Source organism: Phoenix dactylifera, unplaced genomic scaffold (genome assembly GCF_009389715.1).
Source record: "Phoenix dactylifera cultivar Barhee BC4 unplaced genomic scaffold, palm_55x_up_171113_PBpolish2nd_filt_p 000428F, whole genome shotgun sequence".
Taxonomy (NCBI): Eukaryota; Viridiplantae; Streptophyta; class Magnoliopsida; order Arecales; family Arecaceae; genus Phoenix; species Phoenix dactylifera.
In genome coordinates, this window is record NW_024067864.1 from 265,499 (window position 1) to 292,316 (window position 26,818).

General features: G+C 45.7%; 1 protein-coding gene across 3 annotated transcripts in view; it reads left to right on the plus strand.

The window, feature by feature from the left end:
• The window catches only part of LOC103697102, a 78,389-nt gene that overhangs the window by 20,696 nt on the left and 30,875 nt on the right, over positions 1 to 26,818 (plus strand). For all 3 annotated transcript variants that reach the window (XM_039118839.1, XM_039118838.1, XM_039118837.1), the window contains exons 3-6: positions 18,197 to 18,269; positions 18,454 to 18,566; positions 18,659 to 18,743; positions 18,942 to 19,014. In XM_039118839.1, coding sequence (XP_038974767.1) covers positions 18,197 to 18,269; positions 18,454 to 18,566; positions 18,659 to 18,743; positions 18,942 to 19,014 — 344 coding nt within the window. The remainder of the gene's footprint in view (positions 1 to 18,196; positions 18,270 to 18,453; positions 18,567 to 18,658; positions 18,744 to 18,941; positions 19,015 to 26,818) is intronic.

Consider the following 26,818-nt stretch of genomic DNA (forward strand, 5'->3'; position numbering starts at 1 on the left):
GATTTTGGTTTTCAACACTGTGCCATGATCTTCACAGTTTGGAAACCTTTTTCATTTGAAACGCTTCTACAAGATTTAGTAAATACAGAAAAATACTTCAGTTTTATTCTCCAAGAACAAGTCCAATGTAAGCTTTTGAAGACTTAGAGATGGAAACAACATCTTTAGATTTAGAAATGATTTTTGTTTGTTTCCTTAGTTAGCATGCATAGCAAAACTTTGACCTTTAAGTAGATAATCTAAGCAAGCCTATGGCAAGGTCTTTTGAGATTAAGTACATACTAGCATGAGTTGATTCTATGTGCCAAGGATGGTTTCTTTAATCTTGGTATTCAAAAGCATACCAAGTACACATTATCATATTGATGATCAATAAAAATAATGCCATGGACAAAAATTCTTAATCAAGCATATAGAGGGTTCATAGAGTTATTTTTAATGAATTAATTAATCATTTAGCAACTTATCCAATAGTGAGTGGAGCATACAAAAAAAAAAATGAAGTGATTTGAATATATTTTCTTTTCATACCCAAAAAGACAAATATCACTTATATCACAAAAATGATTAATACTTTCAAGTTATGTTTTAATCAACTAATAAAGTAATTTCAATACGAGAAGATGTAAGAATTACTTATTTCATCCTTTCTTTTATTTAAATCATTCTTTTTAATTACATTTTAAATTCAATTCTTTAACACATGTCTAGAGCACCCATTGTTTAGATAACATCTTTCATTAGAACCTTGGATAGCTAGACATGCTTGCTGAAAGAATAATCATATTTTCAACTTAGGAACCCAAGCTCTTTTGGGTCCTTGTAGGTTAGCTATAATTGTTCCTTTTGGAACCCATATTTTCTTAATAGCTATTTTGTCCATGAATTTACAGATTTTAGGATTACAAGGGATGTATTTCTGTATCCTCTTGTTGAATTTAACAAACTTAGATCGAACATGAGTAGTAGGAAAACTTTTAATGTTCTGTTTCTCCCTTTTTGGTTCATCAAATTTGTAATGTATAGATTTAGGAACAACAGAAGAGATTTTACTTAGCTTTTGTTTATGAGAATCTGTTTTAGAGTAATTAAAAACTGTTTTAACAAACATATTCTTAAAAGGTTTTTGGGTGTACCAAGGTTGATATCCTAATGTAACTTTATCAAATTCAGCTCCTTGATCATTTATCATTAGGTTCAATTTTTCAGAGCTGAGGGTAAATCTTTCAACAACAGGTTTTAATCTGTCAACTTCTTTAGTTAATCTTCTGTTATCTTCTGAAAGTGACTCATTGTTTTTCTTAAGTTTATCATGACTTTCAGTGAGAAGTTGATCTCTTTGATTTAGTTCTTGATTTTCTTTAATTAAGATTTCAGTTTTACTGGTTAGTTTCAGTTTTTCATCTATTAGAATTTGATTTTCAATCTTCAAGTTTTTGTTCTTACAAATAAGTTTCTTATATTCTAAATACAAATCAGAAAAGGCATCATGGAGTTCATCAAATGTAAAATTGCTTTCAGTTTCAGCATGTACCTCTTGTGCCACCAAGCATGGATTTTCAATATGATACTGCTCTCCTTCTACACATGATGTTTCAGATTTGTTAGTGCATTCATATTTGTCTTCAAGCATATTCCATATTTCTTTAGCAGTCATGCAAGAAGATATGCAATTAAACTCATTCCTATCTAATGCACAATATAAAAGGTTCATGGCATCAGCATTCAATTGTGCTAAATCCTTTTCATTAAAAGTTTGAGAGAGTGTGTGAAGATCATTTATTATGATTTTCCATAAATAATAGTTTTGTGATTGAATAAAGATGCGCATGCGTATTTTCCAATGTGTATAGTTTATGCCATTAAATAGTGGTGGTGTATCAATTGATTGTCCTTCTCCTAGAAAACTATCTATTTGAGTTGTCATGATCTTTGGCTCTAGTCGGTTAAGACTACAAATAATATTTGAGCACCTGCTCTGATACCACTTGTTGCCCAGTAGATACAACCCAAGAGGGGGGGTGAATTGGGTCTTTTAAAACTTTTATGCTACTTCTAAAACTTTTTGATTAACTATGCTAAGTTGTATAGATGCACAGTGAAAGTTAAACTTAGCAAGGGTTTGATGTATAGATTGCGACTTGATTAAATATGCTTGCAACTAAAGGATGTGCGGATAAGAATTAAGCAAGCAATTTATCTAAGTAAGTAAGTGTGTTAGTTAGACAATAACTAGAGGCATTACAAACACAAAGGACATATAGTGGTTCGGTGCACCCCAGCACCTACATCCACTCCCCAAGACCTCTTGGGAATTTCACTATAATCCTACCGATTACAGCCGGTTGTTTTACAAGCTCACAACCCAACTTGTTGTTTTACGAGCGCACAACGAACTCGGTCGGTTTTCCCAGGCTCACCGACTAGAACCTCCCCGATTGTTTTCTCGGGATCACAATCAAACCCTTACACGTTGGTTTTACCCTCGGCTCACCAACAAACCTAAACCCCGTTGGTTTTCCCTTTGGCTCACCAACAAACCTTAACACCGTTGGTTTTTCTTTGGCTCACCAACAAACCTTAACCCCTTGATTCAATCCCTTGATTGAATCAAGTTACAAGATATTAAAACAAAGTATAAAACAAAACAAAGCTTCTTAAACAAGCAAATATGACAATATAAACAAATAGAGTAAAGAGAAGCCCTCAAACGAGTTTTGAATATGGAGGAGCTCGGCTTCTTCTTTACTTGATCCTCCTCTGATTTGGCATGAAGTAGAGGATCCCCGAGGCAGCACACGGATGGAGAGGAAGCTTTCGGATTCACTTGGATGCTCTTCTTCTCTCTATTTCGTTTTGGATGGCCCTTTTGTGCTTATGGGAGATTTCCTTTGTAATCTCTTTGAGATCTCTTTCCTAGATGATCTCTCCCACTTCCATAAGTTCTCTCCTAGCTCTCTTCTTGTTTTTATAGCTTTTGATAACGTGGAAACAAGAATATAGCCGTTAGAGACAAAAATAGAGCCGTTGGAACCAGTCTGCACCTCCTGACAATATGACCGTTGGGATCGGAGTCGACTCGCGCGATCAGGAGTCGGCTCGCCTGTTGCAGGAGTCGGCTCGTGTTTTACCGGAGACGACTCGGCCACTGTTCCAAATTTGAATTAATGTGCTTGCCTCGACTGGGAGTCGACTCGTCTTAACCTGGAGTCGACTCGCCAACTTCTGGAGCTGACTTGGCAATTTCGGAGTCGGCTCATCCACTGAAGTCCGTGGATCCAATTTTGAATTTTGTCCTCTCGAGTCGACTCGACTGTCCTGGGAGTCGACTCGAATCTCAGAGCCCGAACTCCCGATCCTCTGTCTTTTGGCTCGTCCAGTCTTGGAGTCGACTCGAACTTCCTTAGAGTCGACTCGGCTCTCAGTTTGCGAAACACAGCCTTCTGCCATCTTGGTGTAGCGCTGCCTTGGAGTCGACTCGAGCTGTCTGGGAGTCGACTCGAATCTCAGAGGCAGTAACTTGGTTTTTCTGTCTGTTGATGGTCGCGGAGTCTCGGAGTCGACTCGTGCAATGCGGGAGTCGACTCGAATCTCAGAGTCCCAAAAATGCTCTCTGACTTTTTCTTTGTGTTCCGCTGAGAGTCGACTCTTGCTTTCTTTGGAGTCGACCTACCAACCATCGGAGTCGACTCGCGTTCCACTGGAGTCGACTCGAATCTCAGACCCGAAAACTGCTCTCTGACTTTTCTGTCTGTGACTCCTAGGAGTCGACTCATACTTCCCCGGAGTCGACTCGGTAAACATTGGAGTCGACTCGAATTCCTCAGGAGTCGACTCGAAGACTATTCTTTCGAATTTTTCCTTTGATTTTACTCCTCCAATTTGAACCTTTTGAACTTTAAACTTGGGCCAATGAATTGTAGCTTTCTTCTAACTTTTCTTGAGAGCTTTTGGAGGCCTTCTTGTGTTCTTCCAACTTGCTATGTTCCTTGCAAAATAAATATCTTTCTCCTTGCAACATAAACATTAGTATCCATACTTCAAGGTTTTGTGATCATCAAAATCAATCTATGAATCAATCTTTGGGTCATCAGAGAAGAAAAGAGAAGAGAAGAAAATAAAGAGAGTTGGTGGAGAAAGGAAGAGAGAAGAAGAGAGAAGGAAGTGAGGAGAGAAGAAAATAAAGAGAGTTGGTGGAGAAAAGAAGAGAGAAGAAGGGAGAGGAAGAGTGATGAAGTTAGTAGCTATGCTATCCATCATGGGGAGCATGGCTATGGGGAACGTAGGTGGAGAGAGAACCAATTAAAGATGATAAAAAGGGAGTTAGAGAGAGCCCGAGAATGTTTGAAGCTTGGGGCAAGCCATGAGTATATCATCAAGAAGAAGCAAGAAGAGATAGTGCAAACATGCATCGAAGAGAAATTCAACAAGCATGCATCTTCTTCCTTGCAACCGCAAACCCCTTCCGAAGACAAAGAAGAGGTTGAAAATGGCAAAAGGGACCAACCCAACGAAGTCAAGAGCTTGCCAAAGGAAGAGCCACAAGTCATTGAAGAAAGGGAAGAGCTTGAACATGATGATGAGGCCGGAAGTCGTTCAAAAAAGGAGGCCGAGCCCCCGTTGCATGCTTTGCAAAGATCGTCCATTCTTCAAGCTACAACAAATGAGGTACCTTGGCCTTACTTGACAAAGTTTGCTTCTTTTGATAATATTTTGGTTCCTTCTCAACCCATGGAGCAACACAAGAAGCATGTGGAGGTTGTGTTGTCCATTTTGGATGAACACCACTTCCACATCAAACTTGCAATACACACCCTCCCCCACCCAGAGTTGAAGTGCGCTACCCTCAAGTTAGAGGCCATGATTAATTGGCCCATGCCCAAGGTTGAGCCGGCATCAAAAAGATTCTTAAAGTTGACCGGCCCACAACATCATGAAGGCAACCGGCAAGAAAAGGAGTTGGAGGGGCTACCTCCAAAGGTTCGAAGGTTGCTTGAAGCTTACCGGGGGATATTGAAGGAAAAAGAAAAAAGAAAGTCATGGCAAGTGTTCATGCAATGGAGAGGAACGATGCTACTTGAGAAGACTATGCCAAAACTTTCCGGCGGTATCCATGCTATATCCTTGAGGACAAGGATAATTTTCAAGGAAGGGGGAATGCTGCGGACCCCCCTCATGCACCACCGTCGGATTCCACAACCATGGAGGAGCCCGCGCCCGGATGATGCCAAAGGAGGGTCGTGCAACGGTTCAACTCAAGATCCGGGCCAACTACCTCGCGTGGAGGGGTGGCCGAGCCTTGGCCAAGCCTCTTCGTACTTGGCCAAGCCTTGGCCAAGCCTCAACACACTTGGCCAAGCCTTGACCAAGCCAAGGCTCCCAATGCACGGCCAAGCATGTCCAAGGTCAGCCAAGAGTCGGCCAAGCATGCCTAAGGCACGGCACACCCATGCACGACACAAGCCGCGCCCGTGCACGCCCGCCGCACGCGCCCGTGAGCCCCCAGGCCGCGGCCATGCGCGCGCCCAGGCCCTGGCCGCGCGCGCACAGGCCGCGCGCACCCGCGCGCTGGGCGCGCCCGCCGCGCGCCCGCTACCGGGCGAGGTTCGGCCGCCCGAACCTCGCCAGCCGCCGCACTGCGCGCGCCCGCCCGCGCTCGCCCAGGCACGCCCGACAGCGCGCGCCCCGCGCCCGCCTGTGCGTGCCCACGCGCGCCCGATAGGTGCCTGCGCGCGCCGTCTGCGCGCCCACGCGCGCCATCTGCGCGCGCCTGTTGGAGGGCGTCTCTCGGCCCCGAGCCGCCACACCAAGCCTTGCACCTTGGCACCTTGCGGATGCCTTAGAATCATAGGAACGCGGGCCGAACGGGTAACGCCGGGTGCTATGCAATCCTTAGGACGGTCACGGATGCAAGTCAAGGGGCGGGCCTACTGGCTGCAGCTTGGCCCGGCCCTTAGCTTGTTGGGAATGGTGGACACGCTCCTTTGGATGGCCGTGGGAATCAAGACAAGGGGCGGGTCTACTGGTTGCAGCTTGACCCGACCCTTGGCTTGAGAAGAAGACAATCACTCAATAGAAGATATGTAGAGAAAAGCTTGATTGATTGATTCTATTCCCAAATGAAGCTACAAGCAAAATATCTAGAGGAAACTATGATGGGTCTCCCCTAGCCCAAGTCTAAGAGCAAGCTCAAGGACCGAATACAATAGGGCAAAGCCCTCCCAAGCCTAAGGCCGAAATACACAAGGTTCTAAGGTGTTCAAAAGATCCCCTCACAAGCTTGCACAACACATATTTATAGGCTCTTCATGGGGGACAAACAACTAGTGGGAAGTGTGGCCTAGGTTGGCCAAGGCTTGGCCTAGGCTTGGCCTAGGTTGGCCAAGGTGTGGCATAGGCTGGCCAAGGCTTGGCCTAGGTTGGCTAAGGCCTTGGCTGCCCAAACTTGGCCATGGCTGCCCAAGGCTGTCCAAAGGCTGTTGGTGGCTGGCAGGCCTTTGGCTGGCTTCTGGGGGCTGTGTCATGGCCCTTGGCATGGCTGGCAGCAGGGCTAGCGGGCAGAAGTGGTAGGCAGGCGGCTGGCAGGGGCTGGGCACGGCTGACCTGGGTGGCTTGGTCGGCCAAAGGCCCTGCAGGGCTCTGGGGCGTGGTCCTGGGCGCTGGGGCGCGCGGCAGGGGCTGCTGGCAGGCTGGGGCGCGCGGCAGGGGGCTCTGGCAGGGCGTTGGGCGCTGGCAGGGCGCCAGGGGGGCGCGGCAGGGCGCGGCAGGCGCGCTGGCAGGGCGTGGCACGGGCGCCGAGGCGCGGCGCTCGGCAGGGGCGCTGGCAGGGGCCTGGCGCGCGTGGGCGGCCGCGGCAGGCCGCTGTCGGGCACGCGCACGGGGGCGCGGTCGGCCGCAGGCGCGCGTGGGCCGACAGGCGCGGCGCGGCCGTAAGTGCGCGCAGGCGCGCGGGCGGGCGCGTGCAGTCCTGCGGCCGGCGAGGTTCGGGCGGCCGAACCTCGCCCGGTAGCGGGCGCGCGCAGTCTTGCGGCTGGCGAGGTTCGGCCGGCCGAACCTCGCTGGGTAGCGGGCGCCCGCAGGCGGGCGCGGGCGGGCGCGGCCTGGGCGCGCGCGGGCGCGCGCGGACGCGTGCGGTGGGCGCGCGCGGGCGCGCGCGGACGCGTGCGGTGGGCGCGCATGGGCGCGGCCCAAGCCGCGCATGGGCGCGGCCCAAGCCGCGCATGGGTGCGCCGTGCCTTTGGCATGCTTGGCCATGCCATGGCCGACCTTGGAGGTGCTTGGCCATGCCTTGGGGGTCTTGGCTTGGCCAAGGCTTGGCCAAGTGTGAAAGTGGTTGGCCAAGTCTTGGCCAAGTGTGAAGAAGCTTGGCTAAGGTCCGGCCACCCCTCCAAGCAAAGTATTTGGCCTGGATCTTGAGTTTGGCCGTTGCACGACCCTTCCTTGGCATCATCCGAGCATGGGCTCCTCCTTGGTTGTGGGATCCGATGGCGGTGCGTGAGGGGGGTCCGCAACATTCCCCCTTGAAAAATATCCTTGTCCTCAAGGATAAAGTTTGGATACCACCGGGGGGATTCTTGGTGAGCATGATGTGGAAGTGGTGTTCATCCAAAATGGACAACACAACCTCCACATGTTCCTTGTGTTGCTCCATGGGTTGAGAAGGGACCAAAAGATTATCAAAGGAAGCAAAATTTGTTAAGCAAGGCCAAGGTACCTCATTTGTTGTAGCTTGAAGGATGGACGATCTTTGCAAGGCATGCAAAGGGGGCTCGGCCTCCTCCTCTTTTGAACTTCTTCCGGTCTCATCATCATGTTCAAGCTCTTCCCTTTCTTCTTCTAAATTTTCAGATTTGGTGGCTTCATCTTTGCTTCCCACTTGTGTCATCTTGGTTTCCTTGGGTTGGCCCTCAAGCTTTTGAGCATGAAAAAGCTCCTTCTTGGGTTGTCTCATATGATCATGGTTTGCCCCAAGCTTCAAACACTCCCGGGCCTTTTCTAACTCTCTTTTTATCATTGTCAATTGGCCCTCTCTCCACCTACTTTCCCTATAGCCATGCTCCCCATGGTGGTTAGCATAGCTACTTGCTCCTTGAGTACTCCTATACTCCCAATTCCTCTTCTTTTCTTCTCTTCTTTTTTCTTCATCTCTCCTTACTTCTTTCTCCCTTCTTCTCTCATCTATTCTTCTCTCTTCTCTTCTCCTCATGAATTCATCTTTCCTCTCTCTTTCTTCCCTATCCTTTAGATTCTTTCTAATTTTAGATAGGGTCTCGTTTGCCCTCCTCAAAGATGCCTCACTCTCCTTCATGAGATCAACTCCTTGCCGGCTAGTGTTTGAGTATGCACCGGACTTCATTGTTTCTTTATCTCCAATTGTCACTCTATTCCCCCTTTGGCCGTCACCCAAGGGATGATCCGGCCCTCCTCTTTTTATAAAAATTGGAATGAACATCACTCAATCTTCTCCAATTACAACAAGGATTACAACAAGTAAAAACTCTCTCTTCTTTCTCCCAAGAGAGACGTTTCGAAACTCTATTTGCTCCCTACCCGATGTAGTTGGGAAAGGGCACGAGGTACTACCACTAGCCTCCCTCTTGTGCCGTCCCTAATGTACCCTACACCGAATAGTTGGGTCAAATAGTGCCGGATACTACCATTAGCCTTCCCATTGGCACCATCCCTATGATGAGCAAGGTAGAGATCAATTCGTTCTCTTTCACAAAAAAAATGCTCACTCCTCTTTTGCAAATAAGAAAGATAAATGCAGAAATTTGAGCACTACTTGCATGCAAAATAACTTCTAATATACCCCTCTCAAGTTCATCAAATAAAATGTAGGTAATAAGAAGTAACTTCACTCCTAGGCATGCAAAGAAAATAAAGCATCTAAACTCAACCCAATATGTAATCTAAATTCTTCTTAGGGTTGTAGGCGTTACCTCTTAAGATGAGAGATCTTCAACGGAGCTTCTCTAGGAACTTCTCCCAACGAAATCTCTCAATGAAAGCACCATTGTTGGAGGGCGTCTCTCGGCCCCGAGCCGTCACACCAAGCCTTGCACCTTGGCACTTTGCGGATGCCTTAGAATCGTAGGAACGCGGGCCAAACGGGTAACGCCGGGTGCTATGCAATCCTTAGGACGGTCACGGATGCAAGTCAAGGGGCGGGCCTACTGGCTGCAGCTTGGCCCGGCCCTTAGCTTGTTGGGAATGGTGGACACGCTCCTTTGGATGGCCGTGGGAATCAAGACAAGGGGCGGGTCTACTGGTTGCAGCTTGACCCGACCCTTGGCTTGAGAAGAAGACAATCACTCAATAGAAGATATGTAGAGGAAAGCTTGATTGATTGATTCTATTCCCAAATGAAGCTACAAGCAAAATATCTAAAGGAAACTATGATGGGTCTCCCCTAGCCCAAGTCTAAGAGCAAGCTCAAGGACCGAATACAATAGGGCAAAGCCCTCCCAAGCCTAAGGCCGAAATACACAAGGTTCTAAGCCTCTAAGGTGTTCAAAAGATCCCCTCACAAGCTTGCACAACACATATTTATAGGCTCTTCATGGGGGACAAACAACTAGTGGAAAGTGTGGCCTAGGTTAGCCAAGGTGTGGCATAGGCTGGCCAAGGCTTGGCCTAGGTTGGCCAAGGCCTTGGCTGCCCAAACTTGGCCATGGCTGCCCAAGGCTGTCCAAAGGCTGTTAGTGGCTGGCAGGCCTTTGGCTGGCTTGCTGGGGGCTGTGGCATGGCCCTTGGCATGGCTGGCAGCAGGGCTGGCGGGCAGAAGTGGTAGGCAGGGCGCCTGGGCGCGCGGCAGGGGCGCGGCAGGGCGCCAGGGGGCGCGGCAGGCGCGCTGGCAGGGCGTGGCACGGGCGCCGAGGCGCGGCGCTCGGCAGGGGCGCTGGCAGGGGCCTGGCGCGCGTGGGCGGCCGCGGCAGGCCGCTGTCGGGCACGCGCACGCGGGCGCGGTCGGCCGCAGGCGCGCATGGGCCGACAGGCGCGGCGCGGCCGTACGTGCGCGCAGGCGCGCGGGCGGGCGCGTGCAGTCCTGCGGCCGGCGAGGTTCGGGCGGCCGAACCTCGCCCGGTAGCGGGCGCGCGCAGTCTTGCGGCTGGCGAGGTTCGGCCGGCCCGGTAGCGGGTGCCTGCGGGCGGGCGCGGGCGGGCGCGGCCAGCGTGCGCGCGGCCTGGGCGCGCGTGGGCGCGCGCGGCTGCGGCCTGGGCGCGCGCGGACGCGTGCGGTGGGCGCGCATGGGCGCGGCTTGGGCCGCGCATGGGTGCGCCGTGCCTTTGGCATGCTTGGCCATGCCATGGCCGACCTTGGAGGTGCTTGGCCATGCCTTGGGGGTCTTGGCTTGGCCAAGGCTTGGCCAAGTGTGAAAGTGGTTGGCCAAGTCTTGGCCAAGTGTGAAGAAGCTTGGCTAAGGTCCGGCCACCCCTCCAAGCAAAGTATTTGGCCCGGATCTTGAGTTTGGCCGTTGCACGACCCTTCCTTAGCATCATCCGAGCATGGGCTCCTCCTTGGTTGTGGGATCCGATGGCGGTGCGTGTGGGGGGTCCGCAACAGCGCCGCCTGCGCGCCCACGCGCGCCCGCCCGACAGCGGCCTGCGCGCGCCGCCTGCGCCCGCCGCCCGCGCCCTGCCGCGCCTCGGCACCCGTGCCGCGCCCTGCCAGCGCCCCAGCGCCCCCTGCCGCGCGCCCAGACGCCCTGCCGCGTGCCCAGACGGCCTGCCGCGCCCCAGGCGCCCTACCAGCGCCCTGGCACGCCCCCTGCCGCGCCCCAGCGCCCTGCCACAGCGCCCCAGCGCCCCTGCCGGCCCAGCCCCGCGCCCAGGCACCCTGCCAGCCTGTTCCCAGCCTCTGGCCGCCCTGCTGCCGTGCCCAGCGCCCTGTCCAGCCTGCTGCCGACCTGCCAGCTGCCCCAGCCGCCTGCCAAGGCCTTGCCACTGCCAAGGCCTTGCCCAGCCTGCTGCCCAGCCCTGCAGCAGTGCCCTGCCAGCCCAGCCATGCCTCCTGCCAGCCATGCCAGCCCTGCCAGCCATGCTGCCAGCCCATGCCACAGCCATGCCAAAGACCTTGCTGCAGCAACCATGACAAGTGTGCAGCCTTGTGCCACAAGCAACCATGGCCTTGGCCATGCCTAGGCCCTATGAAGCCATGCCTTAGCCATCCCTTTGGGCATCCATATGAAGACTTGTAAGGCTATAAATAAGCCATGGAGGGACATCTTTTGGGAGCTTAGAATCTTAGATCTTTTTTCATCTTGAGAGTTCACTTGTATTCGGCCTAAGGGCTTGGGAGGGCTTTGCCCTATTGTATTCGGTCCTTGAGCTTGCTCTTGGACTTGGGCTAGGGGAGACCAATCATAGTTTCCTCTAGATATTTTGCTTGTAGCTTCATTTGGGAATAGAATCAATCAATCAAGCTTTCCTCTACATATCTTCTATTGAGTGATTGTCTTCTTCTCAAGCCAAGGGTCGGGCCAAGCTGCAACCAGTAGACCCGCCCCTTGTCTTGATTCCCACGGCCATCCGAAGGAGCGTGTCCACCATTCCCAACAAGCTAAGGGCCGGGCCAAGCTGCAGCCAGTAGGCCCGCCCCTTGACTTGCATCCATGACCGTCCTAAGGATTGCATAGCACCCGGCGTTACCCGTTCGGCCCGCGTTCCTACGATTCTAAGGCATCCGCAAGGTGCCAAGGTGCAAGGCTTGGTGTGGCGGCTCGGGGCCGAGAGACGCCCTCCAACATCTCCGCTCGCGCGTCCGCGCGCGTTTTTCAAAAAAAAAACAAATGCCACAAAGTGGCTTTAAATGCCACTCTGTGGCATTAAAAGGCCCACGCGGGCTCCAGCCGCATGGGCGCTCTTCCCCGCGCGCGGGCGCTCTTCCCCGCGCACCCACGCGCAGGGAAAGTGTGGCTTGGACTGGTGCGCACCGGTACCGGCTTGTACCGGGCCGGTTCGCACCGGTACCGGCTTGTACCGGGCCGGTTCGCACCGGTACCGGCTTGTACCGGCGCGAACCGGGCCGGTTCGCACCGGTCCAGGTACAGAACCAATCAATTCCGACCCAGTTTGGGTCGGAACCATTTTATACCCCTGTACCGGACCGGTGCCAGTCGGCACCGGTCCGGTACGGGCTGAACGGACCGGTACAGGTCGGTTCAGCAGACCATGCTGCCTACTTCTATGAGCGATTGGCACCGGTCCGGTACAGGCTGAACGGACCGGTACAGGTCGGTTCAGCAGACCATGCTGCCTACTTCTATGAGGTGAATAGTGCCCTCAGGTCTATTCTCTTCTAAATCTGGCTTTTAAAAGCAATGTAATTGGTGGCAAATCTAGTAAGAGCATGCCCCTCTATCTCCATCTGAACGTGCTTCTTTATCAGGGCAAGCATCTAGAGATGATTGTTGACCTTGCTCATTCACTATCCTAATAAATTGCTACTCATTTATGTCATTGAACATAAAATATTAATGTAATGTTCTGCAAAAATGTCCAATGAAGATGTCGCTTCAAACCAGCTGGAGATCAAACAACCCATCTCCATCCTAGCATTCCAATAGTATTCCAAGGCCACATTTGTATATGTGTAGGGTCAATGTCCTTGATGTCTGAATAGCAACTGCTCTTCTTAAACTTGCCCTTGCTGAATGAGCTAAGCTTCTGGTTCATGGAGTTGTCATCTCTTACAGTCCGACTTTGGACAACCCGGCCCTTACATACTTGACCCCTTACCATTCCTAGAGCCACCTCCCCTCTTGTACTCGAATAGCCCAAACTGTGCTTCGTGCTCTGCATGTTATCTCATTCATGTTGCTCTGACTTGGATGTCTTCATAGCTGCTATATGCCTATAATAATAGCCTTGTTCATATCATCTAGGTTGTTCATATCATCTTGTTCACTCTCCACATCCTTAAATGGGTGATGCAGGAGCAGGAGCCCAAGTCATCAAGGATGTGCGTGGAGTTTGGGTCCTTGCTGGGGCGTGCCCAAAACACATTGGGCCCATAAGTTCTAGCACCAAAACACAATGGGTCCAAGAGTTTCAGTCTAACAAGGACTCTTCAAGCGATCAGCCACTTGGGATTCATCAAGCGCGCCACGCATCAGCCTAGTTCCACCCTGGCTGGGACTCTACATGTGCGCCATTCAGAGACCAGCGCAGCAACATGGTTACATGCCATTTGGGGCACTCCAAGGGGCGCCAATCAATAGTAGAATTTCACTTGGTTTGGGACTCTTTGAGGGTGCCAACCAGCAGGGGGAATTCCACTCGCAGAAGGACTCTCCAAAGGATGCCAACCAGTAGATTTGTTTCACAGTATTTGGGGCTTTCCAATTTCGTCAACCATTAGTTCAGGGGGCACCAATGCGGGGACCTATTCCACTTAAAGGACTCTCCATGGGGCGCGTCAAGTTCACGTTTGGGGACTTCATGGACAGCAACCATGATGCAGCGTGTGCATGAGTTTTTGAGAGTCTTAGCTGTTTTGAAAGTCCTAGATGATTAGGAGTCTTAAGTTAAGGAGTTTGGGTCCAACATTGAGCGTGTCTAATGTTACATTGAGTCTAGAATTTGTAGTCCAAAGTTAGGAAGAGTCTCTAATTATTTGCTGGCTTGTTGACTTGGTCTGAAAGGGTCTGAATTTAGGATGGAATTAAGGATGTACGTGAAGCCTTATTTGTGGCATGCGTGAAGCTTCCTTGCATGGGGCATGCACAAGCTGAGTCCTAAATTAGTTGAAGTCTTATTTAGTCCATGTGTCATTAAAGAGTCCAAGTCGTTTGGGAATCTTAGGTAATTTGTTAGTTGATTGAGTCAAATGATTGATTTGATTTAAAAGAGTCTGTGTTTAGTAGGAGTCCTTATTAAAAAAGGAATCCTCAAAATTTTTGTTGTAAGAGTTTTTATTTTTTCAACCTCTTACTCTATATAAAGAAGAGGTTGAAGAATAAAATTCAGAATAGAGTTTTGAAGAAAATTTAAGAGCTTTTCTCGTGAAGAAAATGATATTCCAATGATGCAATCGGTCAAGACTTGGCTATCAAAAAGTTTTTCTATGAAAGACTTGGGTGAAGCATCCTATATACTTGGGATAAAGATCTATAGGACTAGATCTAAAAGGATGCTAGGCTTGTCCCAGTTTAGGTACATAGATCATGTGCTGAAAAGGTTCAGCATGGATGGAAGTAAAAATGGTTACTTACCCATGGGTCATGGCATACGTCTCTCTAAGAAGATGTCTCCTAAGACGTCTGAAGAAAGGAATAGAATGAATTCTATTCCCTATGCTTCGGCAGTAGGGGCAATTATGTATGCTATGCTATGTACCAGGACTGATGTTGCTTATGTCTTAGGCATAGCAAGCAGGTTTCAAGCTGATCCAGGAGAGGATCATTGGAAAGCAGTGAAAAGCATTCTTAAGTACTTGAGAAAGACTAAAGATGTTTTTCTAGTATATGGAAGATTTGAGTTGAAACTAGAAGGATATTCTGATTCTAGTTTTCAATCAGATGCAGATGATAGCAAATCCATTTCAGGGTATGTCTTTATCCTGTATGGTGGTGCAGTGAGTTGGAAGAGTTCCAAGCAGCAGACTGTAGCTGACTCAGTTACTGAGGCAGAATACATTGCTGTAAGTGAAGCTGCTAAGGAATCGGTCTGGATGAAGAAGTTCATCACTGAATTGGGTGTGGTTTCTGTGATTGCTGAACTAGTACAAGTTTATTGTGATAACACTAGAGCTGTTGCTTAGGCGAAGGAACCAGGGTCTCATTACAAATCCAAGCACATTCTAAGACGCTTCCACCTTGTTCGAGAGATTGTCGACAGATAAGATATCATGATTGAACGAGTAGATACAAAGAACAACCTAGCAGATCCATTCACAAAGGCTTTACCTCCGCAGCAGTTTGATTGCCATCTCGATTGTATGGGGTTAAAGTTTAAAGGCGATTGGCTTTAGTGCCAGTGGAAGAATGAAAGAATAGTATCCTAAAAGCCAACCGCAAGCTGTATTGTGATAGGATTTCTTTTGTTTTTTAAGATCATGTACATGACATTTTGATTATAAATAAAAGGCATTATGTTTCACCAATTGCTGCATCTTATATTTGTGATGAACCCCATAGATTAGGGCAATAGTTTTAGAGCTATGATGAGATCATGGTAGTGAGACTTCAAATCCTAAAACCCTAATCTAAGATATTCCCAATTGTTGGTATATTGAGTCGGGGATCAATGCTACCGGAAAGACTTGGCACATCTTATATATGCTCGATGCAGAGGATGATTGATCTCACAATCACTTGTGTGGAGACATTAATACAAAGATGTGGGTACTCATTAGAGGAATGAGTTCACTGAATTGATCTGCCAAGAGAATATCTTATGGAGTCTTACTTACATGTCAAAATATGATTCTCTTAGTGGGAGTTGTACAACTGATCCTTTGACCTAAGATCACTATGGTATCTTGTGCACATGAATCCATGTTTTGGCTTACACTCATTCATGACAATAAGTTGTGTATGAGGTCTTCTGGATATGGTGGATTGTGTACGAAGATTATGAATAGGTCAACAAGGAATCAATCACTTCTAGTAAGAGAAGACCGCATCCTACTTATTCTAATCATATGATAATTCAGAAAATCTTTGATCAAAGTAGAGGAAAAATTAGAAAGAGTTTCTAATATTTCATTATTCGAATTATCATTAGAAGATTGAGAGACACATGAATATGTAATTGAGTTTGACATAGATTCATACTTGTATACATATTCGGGATGCAGCTTGATTGAAGGATTGAATTGTACAGTAACTTGCCACTGAAGGGTATGTTTGGTATTTTCACCAAATTTCATGTCTTCCGGGTAGACATGATACGTTGTTAGACGTCAATCTTGTCTTGTAGGTTTGATCGAATTAAAGAGTTTAATTCGATCACCAATTAGAAAGGGTTCTAATTGTTAAGCTCGGGTTTGCACAGTTTGGACCTAAATCAATTAGAAGAGTTCTAATCAAATCAAGTCAACTTGCACCTGTGTTGAAAGAAACAGGGGACACGGCCACCAATTTTTAATTTGGGGGTTTTAAGTGAAGTCGGCAAATCGGTTGCTGACTTCACTTAAAAATTCTCAAATTATTTTTAAGTGAAGTCGGCAACCGATTTGCCGACTTCACTTAAAATCCTTAAATTAAAAACCTGCGGCCGCGTCCCTTGTTTCTTTCGAAATAGGAGATGCGGCCGCGGCCTCGGCCTCCCCCGCCCCCTCGCGGGCTCTGCCACCCCCCGGTCTCCGCCGCCCCTCCGCGACTCTTTGATGACGGCCACAGATCTCCTCCATCCCTCTCTTCACTGCGCTCTCTCTCCTTCTATTCATCTTCTTCGTCTCCGGCACAGGACTGGCCTTTACAGGTTTCCATGGCTTCGGCATACCGGTAGCTGGCCAGTTCGGCATACCATGGTTGCACTCTTATTAGTGCGGACCCCTGCCATTCTGCCTTCTATGCAAACACCCAATATCTCTGGCTCTTCCTATCTTCTTAGCCATGAAACACTTGCAAACTATATCCATTTAAATGATACCAACAATTTGGTATCAATGGCATGCTATGATTGAATGTATAGAGAATTTTATCTATATATTTTTAATTTTTAATGTTTTAAATTTGTTCGAATGATACTCGAAGGGCTTGTTCACCTTGCATATAAAAGTACCTTGATATGTCTTCTTTTATTGTTATTTAACATTATTTTTCACATCTTAAAGCTATTGTTTATATAATTGATAGTCAAAAATCAAATATCTTTGTGAAATTATGCTGTGCCTTTCTCTTTTTTTGGGTAAATTAACTTTTAAATATTTGTTATAAGTATATAATTTAAAATTTAATTTCAAGATCAAGAGAGATGAGAATTCATGTGAGTTCGGTAGATTTCAAATTTTAGTTTCAAGCCTACATTTTGTTGGAACCCAAGCCTGCCCAAATCATGCGCAATTAACAAGTCATTTTGGTATTGTGCACACATCATTGATTAATTATTTAATTTTTACAGTTCCATATATATTAAATTTTTAAATAAAATTAAAAAAATATTTTGGTGGGGTTGTTTGTCAGTTTCTGATTAGCAATATCTCCAAATACCAACCAGAATGAACACCATTTTTGAGGTTTTGGCTTTTTGGACTTTAGAAGAAGTTGGAAAGGTTTTTGGTATTCAACTTAAAATCCTCAATTTGTTCAAGCTTGATCTGGGTTCATGCCATGAATTCAATTTTCATACACCATGAAGTCAAACCACAACAATACAACATAGTTTCCACTAAATTTCCCCAATTTCCTTTTTTTTTAGGGTTAAATTTTTGAAAATTCTTAAAAAATACGCAAGGGAAAGAAGCCATTACCTAGATAGAAACTAATTCTAGCCCCTTTTTTGGTTATTAGTGCTGATTGATGTGTAAATATAGTTACAACTTACAACTCCCATGCCCCTGCTTCCTGCTGCACCCACCTTCGTATGTTAGAAAACAAATAAAAGGATCTTATATAGTCCTGGTTGGTTTCCACAATACAGAGTGTTTCACGCTTGATCCACCCCAATTTGGTACGATCTAGCCTATTTGGATGTGGTTCACCCAAATTGGGCATTATCGAGCCTGTAGTTTAGGTCCTGGCTGGTACAGTACTTATCAAGCCAGATAATGGGTATCCATCATAGATTGCTTCTTATGTTGATTACATCCATACTTGAGCTTGAACCAAATAGAGTCTAACATTCCATTTGTTTGGCTATTGGAAGCTCTTCCTGTTCAGTAAACTCTGCATTTTGAAGTTTTGTTCAACCCATGGCAACCCATTGGTTCCATTTATAATTTGGTTTAGTCTTTGCTAACCCACAACCAGCCCAGTTATAAAGACCCTCTCCTGAACCAATTTCTTTCATGTGGCTTCAAGCATTTGGCAGGTCTTGGTCAAAACTTGCCACCCCTACTCATTACTGACTGTGTGCATCTCTTTCTTGGTTTTGTTAGCTGTATGGACCTTCCACCATACCTTTTGCACTATATTATTAGGTTTATAAAATTACATCTGGACATTGTTATCATGTTTCATTATCAACTCCTCTTTGGGAAAACCTACTTTTTCATCTGACCTTAATTTACCATGCGAATTACCATGCAGATGGGTCTACTTTTGGTTGCTAATGGCTGCTGGATGTGGACTTTTCATTAGTGAGGAAGCACTAAATGTTTGGGTCTGTCCTCTATAGTGGTACCATCCTTTTGACTAATTTCAGTTTGGTTCACGATACCTTATTTTTTCTGTCTAAACTTTTTTTCTAACCCCTTGCCATGTGACTGAAAATCTACTCAGTGATTTATAGATCTCATAGTGCTTGATCTAGGCTGTATAATCAATTTTTTTAGCAAATGATGTAGGTTGGCATATCTTTGGCAAGAAATCTATCTCTGGATGGAAATTGGAAATCATTAGTTAAGTCATTTTCAGCAAATGCTTCATATGTCATATCCACAATATTATGGGTTTACTGGTAAGTTAAAGATTTATTAATCCTGCAAATTGTAATGTAACTTTCCATGCATGCGCATACTCACCAGCCTTACCTGCTATCTTGTTCTGCAGGGGTGTTTGCATTAGTGATATGATACCATTTTACTTAGGAAAGCTATTTAGGCAGACCAAGGCATCTGAGGGTATATGTACCAAGGTATGTATCCTGAACTTCATTTCCTGTTCATCATATGAGAGTAATTTTGTATGTTTCATATTTCATTTCAGTTTATTTCCACTTTTTGGGAATAACATCCATCATGATCGTATAGTGTAATTAAATGATTATGCTAGTTGGTTGGCTTAATTAGTTATCATATTCTTCGTACATAATTCATACTAATGGCAATTGTAGTTGGGAATTGGCAAGGAGAAAGCTATGAGCATTATCAGAGCACTACAAAAATATGGAAACCTGATTGGCTTTGGTAAGTTGTCTAAGCCAAGAAATATTGGAACTCTCTCTTTCTATTCTAGATTTTACGAAATAACTGCATTAATACTCTACACTGTTTAAATATGTCAAGGTTAGAGGCCTAATTCGTATTGTAGAATTGAAAGGTACCTTAACAAATAACGATCATGAATTTGAACTTGTGCTAGTGGTCATAATCCTTTATGTAGCAACCAAAGGTTCTATGTTGAGTCTTGGATGGTGCATCCTAAAGTAAGGTCTGCTGAACTGGGCCGAACCAGCCGGTTCAGGCAGTACCGAACCGGAAATCGGGTCAGTTCGCTAATAGAAAACAGTTGCGGCCCGGGCCGGAACCGCAATGGGACTGGCCAAAATCGGTCCTTTTTGGGTTGGAACCGGTCGGAACTAGTTCGATGCGACTCGGTGCAAACCAGTCATTTCACACCGAGTCAAGTAACACTGTGACATTATTGCCACAATGCTACCACTGTATTATTTTAAATGTATATAACTGATTGTATTATTTTATATTTTTATTCACTATTTAAATTGAGTATATTTTAAGTTGTTCATTTTATGATTTGAATAAGTTTAACGCAATAAGATGCATCGTCTAGGTTAAAACGGGATCATAGAAACATAAAAAAACATCAAAAACAAATCAAGAAAACATCAAAAAAACATCAATCTAGACTTAAATTCGTAGAAAAAGTTCGAAAAGAGTGATTACCAATTAATTTTTTTGAAAACTATAAAAAAAATAGGGCGTGCTGGTCCGTGAGCTAGCATGCCCTACCGGTTTGGTTCGGCACCGAACCGGTACTGAATCATACCGGGCGCCGACTAGTATGGGTTCCAGTACCGGTTCGGTGGACCTTGTCCCGAAGTATTGGGACCTAAGCATCTGTAGCGCAGGTGGTCATCCCTCTCTTACTCTTTTAAAAAAAAACAAATAAAGAGATCTGACTTATCACAGTTCCATTAGTTATACACTGAATTACACTAAAGCAGGCATGGGAAATATAGATCTTGGTACTTTAGCATATAGAGGACCTAAGGAAGGTTTTCTGAAAGATTTCAAAGTGGGTGGGATATCATAAGGATATACTTACATGAATTGTATGCATAAGAACGTACATACATACATATGCACAAATAATAGTTTTTATGATATATATATATATATATATGAGCTGCATTGTACTAGTTTTCTTACATGTGCAAATGCACATGTATCTCCAAAATAAATGACAAAAATCTAGTGCTTGAAACAAAGAAAAAAAAATTATATGAACTGAAGTCTGAAGCCAATACCTCTAAGATATCTTATTCATAAAACAAAAATAAATCAGAAGGTAATATCAACAAATAGTAGGAATTATGTGAGTATAAGAACAATTTGGCTTGGGTGGTGTTTCATGATTTTATTTCCTTGTCTCAACTGTACCGGGCCATGTATATAAGTACCACTAACAGCTATGAAGCAACCTAACAAACAAATGAACCTGAATGGATCTCTCAGGAACTTGCATGTATATTTCAAGCATAATAAACTGAAACTTTAAGTGTATTCTGGATAAGTAGAAGGAAGAAATGCTGGCATACGGATATAGTTGTGAGGGCTATATACACATATATATATCAACGCTTGAAATATTGATTATTGAACCAATATTGACGTAGGGTGGGTGTGCTATGTGCAGCATGTATACATTCCAACTTAACCACCTACCATTGGGAGCGTGCTATTTTGGCTGTGCTGACTGGTGCTTATTTGGGGGATTTTTACTTTAATTTTTGATAAAATGGGAGGTTAAAGGCTATAGATTAGGTTCTATAAAGTTCTTTTCAACCTTACTAGGTACCTCTGAGAATTCACTAATTACAACCAATAATTGGAGATCTCATGATATTCACCAAGCAATAACATAGCTTTTCAAACTTAATCGTTGAATTAAAGCTTTTACCTGAATTTTGCTATAAAAGCACATCACATATCCTTCTTCTGCATGTTTATTCTCTTTCAGTTACTCTGTTGTGCTTTTGTTGTTTCACATTCATTTGTATGCTATTGGATGCTATGGTTTCCAATTAAAATGGGATCTTTTAAGAGAATTTTTATGGCTTTTACAGCTATGTTGCATTTGTTTGTGTTTTTATATTTTTACTTTTTATTGTTAATTTGGTTAATTCTGAATTTAATTGGCAATCTATGTCCTTTTCAACTCTAAGGAAGTTCATAAAAATTATGTTAGCTTTACTAGTGTCACGCCCTGAACTTAGAGCGTAACAGGTGCCGCATGTCTACAAGACAAACCATACAAGCATGCAAGGCTATTGACCAAGTCATTTAAATTTCAGAGCAATAATAATTTTTTTTCTCAGTCCTCAAAAATTAGGTTAATAATGATCCCATCAAATCATTCTCATAAACAATATCTCAAAGTAATGAGTCATATTGTTCCAACCAATTATGATCATTTAGACCCAATAAAATTATTAAGAAAACTAAACTAAACTAAATTAAACCAAACTAAGATGGTCAAATAATCACGAATATCTTCAAGAGATCCAGCACACTCCCCCATGTCCCGAGCAACATGATTGAGAATCTGAAAAATAGAAAAAAAAATAATAAGCTACACTAGCCCAGTAACCAATATAATACATCAAAGTAATATCTAAAAATACCAAACAAATAAATAATCAAATAGCATAATACTTATTACTAACTGAGAGGAAATCAAATCTCGAATAATACATATATTTTTTTCAAAATTTATTCTTCATAAATTGATAGTAGACCGAATATCAGGCTATGGCCACATAACTCAGTAGCATGGGTCAAATAACAGGTACAGGATGCATAACATGGTAGATAACATTTAACAGAAACCTCTTAATCACCGGTGGCTTGGTATTGAAACTAGTTTCTCAGATACACGTTGATAGGATCAATGTATAATTTCCATTGGTGGAGCCAGTTCATAGACATGCTGATGCAGGAGCATACTCCTTGGGCATGGAGTATTGGGTCTAGTCCCTTGGGCATGGAGATTGAGTTCCCTTCTTGGGTGTGCACCAAGTTTCATGGGGTTCAAGGAGTTCCAATATCAATCATGTTGAGCCCAATTGAATCATGGGGAGAGCGTGGATATGAAGCCCAACCATGAAGCACCACCCTCATTCTAATAGCGTGGGACATTGGGTGAAGGAGTGGAAAGAATTTTAGTCCAAGCAAAGTTGAGTCCAAGCTGAAATTAGATTGAGTCCATGCAATAAGTGATTTGATTCACAATGGGTTAGCCTCTTCAATATCAATTAGATTGAGTCCAAGTCATGAATGGGTCCATGGCTAATTAGAAGTCGTCACATGTCAAAATAAAGAGAAGTTCAACCATGAAGACCTCTCACATGTGAAAGAAATTCAGAGTTCAGATCCAGTTGAAATCCGTGACAGATTGAACACCATATGGTATTTTGAAGATTTCGGGAGCTACAGAAGTCTGATTAAGTTGATTCAAATTTTGTTGGAAAGTAGACATCCGTAGCTTTCCAATGACTATAAGAACATGAAATTTGGAGATTAGATGACATTTAAGGAGTCTCCCGAACTTCATGCTGATGTTGGTACCCGAGAAGGAGTTCCACCTAGATAAATATTCATGGCATGCGGCTGAATTCCTTTTGATGGGTTTCAATCCACATGCCATAGATATGGATCTTAGGTGTCTAGGCTTAGGTGTCAAGGCCTTTGATTGGTCAATTAGAAAATTTAAATTTTGAATTGAGTCCACATGTAATTAGGAGTCTAATTTAAAATTCTGTGTAATCCTTATCCTTATCCTTTGCCAACCTTTCTTTCTATATAAAGGAGGGTATGATGAATGAAGTTAGTTTTGGATTTCGAAATTCCCTTTGTTTACGTGAAGAGGAGCTAGTCCCTTGCTTGGTGCGATGCCAAGATGCTGGAGGAAGAGGTGGGACGCCTCCCATCACGCCTTCCAATTCTGAATTAGTTTGGATGAGACTTCCAGCTAATTCATCCTTATCCATTCTCTCTCTCCCTTGTTTCACGCCTTGTTTCCTTAGGTGCGCCTCCTTGCGTGCTACATCAGCCTCCCCAGCCGTATTCCTCATGCCACAACCCCTTCCCACGTCCTCCCTTGAGTCCTAATTCCAATAGGACTCTAATAACCCAAGCCGGCCAACCCATTAGGTGCAAACCAATTTCAGCCGCCCACTCAATTGGGTGCCCAATTCTAGTCACTTGGTTGATTCCCACGAACCCAATCTCACCCATCCAGCAACCCATCTTCTTCCTCCTTCCTTCCACCACAAAGAACCCTAGCCTCCATTGCCATTGCTTTGAAAAAAAAAAGAAAAAGAGAAGAAAGATTCAGCCATCCTCAAAGAAAAAAAATCTGCAGCCCACCCTGATTGCGTCAATTGGTATCAGAACGAATCCTTGTCGCCATGAGTACCAGAAGTGGTCGCTCCTACAACAATGAACGACAACGTGCTGAGATGATGGACGAACTCATCCGGCAAGTGGCGGCCTTGAATCAGAAGGTGGAAGTAGTTTGGGATCGTCTCTTCCTCGAGCCAAACAATCTTGAAGATGAACATGCTGTCCCCGCGCAACCTGAAAATTCAGAAGTGCCATTTGGAGAAGACCCCGACGTTGAAGCATTCTCCCCTGGGGGTCTATCACCCCAAAGGCCACCTAGGGATCAGCGGATGCCCCCTCCAAACATTCCTCGTATGGGGAATAATTTCAGGAACCCCTATATTCATCAAAATCAGCGGGAGCACAATGATCTCGACGATGTCATGAAGCGGGTTCGTGTAGAAGTTGCTGATTACAGCGGAAGCATGGACCCAACCTACTTTCAGGATTGGTTGATGTCTCTTGAAGACTACTTCGAATGGTTCAGCATACCCAATGAAACCAAGGTGCGATTTGTGAAGATGAAGCTCAAGGGCCAAGCACGCATATGGTGGCATAGCGTTGAAGAGAAGCTTCATCGACTCCGACAGCCCCTATCAATGATTGGGAGGAGATGAAACTTCGTTTGAAGGAAAAGTTTCTTCCCCTTGATTATGAGGAGACACTTTTCGAAGAACTTCTGAAACTTCGTCAAGGAAGCTCTTCCGTAGAGGAGTATACAGCCCGATTCCATGAGTTGATGATCCGCAGCAACCTCACGGAGACGGATCGACAGTTCCTAACTCGGTACCGATCCGGGCTGAGGGATGACATCAAGAGGGAGCTAATGACGACACGCATCTTCAGCCTAAAGGAGGCATACCAACTCGCCATTCGAGTTGAATCGCAGCTACGACAAAGATGCCTGCGCAAGCACCGGTTGCACGACGATTTTCCGAGCGCAGCACCAACCGCGGAGTTCCATTTCCTCGAGGTAACGCTCCTGTTTTCAGATCTGAAACCTCTGTAAATAGAAGCACATATCAGGAAAGGGGTGCTCCAAGGGCTAATGAAAAGGGTAAAGGTTTTATGCCACAATCCACACCGCAAGGGAAGAATCCTGTTGAATGCTACAAGTGCGGCGGGCGAGGCCATTTCGCCGTTGTTTGTCCTACCCGAGATCAACGATTTGCATTGGTATGTGAAGAGGATGAGATCATAGGACCCTCTGAAGTCACTCCTCCCTCTCAGCCCGCTGATGAAGAGGGAAATGAAGGAAACGAAGAACATGATGAAGAAGCCCCTGCGGTGGAGCTAGAGCTTCAATCTACCTGTGTGCGTCGTGCGGCGGGTTTTTACGAGTTGTAAGCAGGAGGAGAATGTGGAGGAAGATTGGAGGCGCACCAATATCTTCCACACTTGCGTCGAGCATGCCAACAAGTCTCTAAACCTCATCATTGACAATGAAAGCTGCATGAACATCATTTCTGAAGAAGTGCTGAAAAAGCTGAATCTGAAACTGGTACCGCATCCAAAGCCGTATCGGGTAAGTTGGATCGAAGACTCTTCCATCCCTGTTAAACAAAGATGCTTAATCAGTTTTTCACTTGGTAAGGACTTTCGAGATGAAGTATGGTGCGATGTTCTGCCCATGAAGGCGTGCCATCTTCTTCTAGGAAGACCTTGGTTGTATGATCATAGTGTCGAGTATGACGGTCGATCCAATTGTTATTCTCTATATTATGCCAACAAAAGAGTTGTGTTAAAGCCCCTTCGGATCACTGATTTTACCTCTAAAATTCTGATAATCCGGCGGGTTTTAACCATGAGAAAGTTTGAAGCTTGTAGCCGAGAGATTGGAGTCATGTATTCACTAGTGTCTAGGAAAGTTGGTGCTGAAATTTCAGAAGTTGTTCCTCCTGATTTCAAGTCCATATTGGATGATTCCTCTAATGTAACCCCTGAGAGTCTCCCCAAGGACCAAGGTCCGCCGTACCGGTACCGGTCGGCGTACCGGTGGCCGGCCGGACCGATACGGTACCGGTCCGGTCCGGTACGTACCGGTCCCGTACCGGCCGGTACGCGGTGGTTTCAAAAACCACAGCGTGCGGCGCTGTGGTTCTAAAAAAAAAAAAAATCGTACCGGTGCGAACCGGCCGGTTCGCACCGGTACGAGGCCGGTACCGGCTCCGAACCGGCCGGTACGGGCCCGAACCGGCCGGTTCGGATAAAAAACCGGAAAATACCGGTTTTTTATCCGTTCCGGTACCGGTCTACGGCCGGACCGGTACGTACCGGCCCGTACCGGCCGGTACGGGCCGGTACGGCATTCCATGCCAAGGACCTTCCACTGATGAGAGACAACCAGCACACCATAGGTTTGGTGCCCAAATCAAGCTTGCCGAACCTTTCTGCACGCTGGTTGAACCCGAAAGAACACGAGGAGCCTCGTCGCCAAATCCTGAAGCATGGGCCACATGCAGAAGATTTTATTGCTGATGCTCTCCGTCAAAATTCACATGTTCTAACTCTTTTGAATGTTAATGGGGTTTGCCAATCTAAAAATTTTGTACCCCTCTGAAGTATATTTTCAGCCCATATATGCAGAAGTTTCAGCAGTGGATCAGTGGCAGCATTCAAAATTTTCTGCCCATGATTGCTTTCTTTTATGTGTCTCGGAGATCTCACTTTGTGATCATATTGTTCGAGAAGTCCATGGCGGAGGCCTTGGTAGTCACTTTGGCTATGTCAAGATAGTCACCATGGTGGAGGATAGGTTCTATCTGCTAACCCTGCGCAAGGAAGGAGACTTTGTGTTAATGTAGTTGAGTACTGAACGCCGAAATTTTTGGAAGCTTCAACCTTGCCAAGTCGAATTCTTCAAGGTGCTGAAGTGGATGGGACCCAAGACCTTTGTGCTCAAGTTATCAGATGATTTGCAGGTTAGCCCCATCTTTTATGTTGAAGAGTTGCAGCCCTACGATGGTCACTATGTTGAAGAGTTGCAGCCCTATGATGGTCGCTATGTTAAAGATGAAGACATCCCACCTGTATCATCATCACTTCTTCGACGATCAGCCCCGACGGACACCATTGAGGAAATCCTAGTTGATCAGATCATGCCTACATGCCGACTAGGATACCAGAAGTTTTTTATTGGAGGACCGACTAATTTTAGATTGCACATGATTAAAGACGGAGGGAGTCCAACAGCTGAACCTGAACTTCTACGAGCTCTATCAAATGCAAAATTCGATGGAGTCGAGTTTTTTTTCCAGAAGGGGGGAATTGATGCAGGAGCATCCTCCTTGGGCATGGAGTATTGGGTCTAGTCCCTTGGGCATGGAGATTGAGTTCCCTTCTTGGGTGTGCACCAAGTTTCATGGGG